This window comes from Volvox carteri, assembly GCF_000143455.1.
Source record: "Volvox carteri f. nagariensis unplaced genomic scaffold VOLCAscaffold_17, whole genome shotgun sequence".
Classification (NCBI taxonomy): domain Eukaryota; kingdom Viridiplantae; phylum Chlorophyta; class Chlorophyceae; order Chlamydomonadales; family Volvocaceae; genus Volvox; species Volvox carteri.
Genome location: NW_003307560.1, coordinates 276367 through 277198, shown reverse-complemented (window position 1 = coordinate 277198; position 832 = coordinate 276367). Strand labels below are relative to the sequence as shown.

The 832-nt window shown below is 60.3% G+C and overlaps 1 protein-coding gene across 1 annotated transcript in view; it reads right to left on the bottom strand.

Annotated features, from left to right (window-relative positions):
* The window catches only part of VOLCADRAFT_90474 (uncharacterized protein), a gene marked incomplete at both ends in the record, with an annotated part of 9487 nt that overhangs the window by 3848 nt on the left and 4807 nt on the right, over positions 1 to 832 (bottom strand). The window contains one exon of the mRNA XM_002949992.1: positions 39 to 212. Coding sequence (XP_002950038.1) covers positions 39 to 212 — 174 coding nt within the window. The remainder of the gene's footprint in view (positions 1 to 38; positions 213 to 832) is intronic.

Below are 832 nucleotides of genomic sequence, written 5' to 3'. Positions count from 1 at the left end.
GCAGACACCGCCACGGTCACCGCCACCGCCTGCCTCACCGTGTTCGCCCCCAGCTTCTTGGCGGCCATGACGCAGAGCAGCCCCACGGGCCCGCAGCCCAGCACCACCGCAGTGGCGCCTTCACCCACTTCGCCCCGCTCCGCACAAAAGAAGGCGGTGGACAGGATGTCTCCCGCTAGCAGACCCCCCTCGTCGGACACGTCGTCCGGCAGCTGAAGGCATAAACGAATACACACACACACACGGGAGGGGGGATAAGACGAGCCACTGGCGAAGGGAGGGAGGGGTGACCCCGAGGGGGCCGGCGCCCGGGGGAATTGGTTGGGGTAGGGGTAAAACGTGGTGTATGTAAGCGGCGCAAAGTGCACAAGAGCACGGAGGGCGGCGGATCCAAGGAGCTGGTGACCCAGCCGGGAGATGTCGTTGTGGCGAAAAGACGGGAGGCCATCCTCTTAATAGGAACAGCGATTAATGAGGAGGGCCGCAGGGAGGGAAACAGGAGAGGATAGGGGCCACAGCAGCGGCGCCGCCCCTAGATGGCAGGTAGGAATTACGAAATACATCCGAGTTTCCAGTGCACAAGTGCTTTGAGGTTGACAGTTGCATGTTTGTGGAGTTACAGCCAACTAAGGGAGACGCAGCCCTGCCGGCTTCCCCAACGAATACAACTGTAGTTGGAGATTGATCTGCGGAATCTTCCAGATCCCGCTCAGCGGCCCGCGGTGAAATGAAAGCGAAGGAACCATAGACTAACGAATGGCAATACACAGCCGTACACTTGCGGTTCTGCAGTACCATCAGCATGCCAGGCGAGTACGACACACCTTGACCA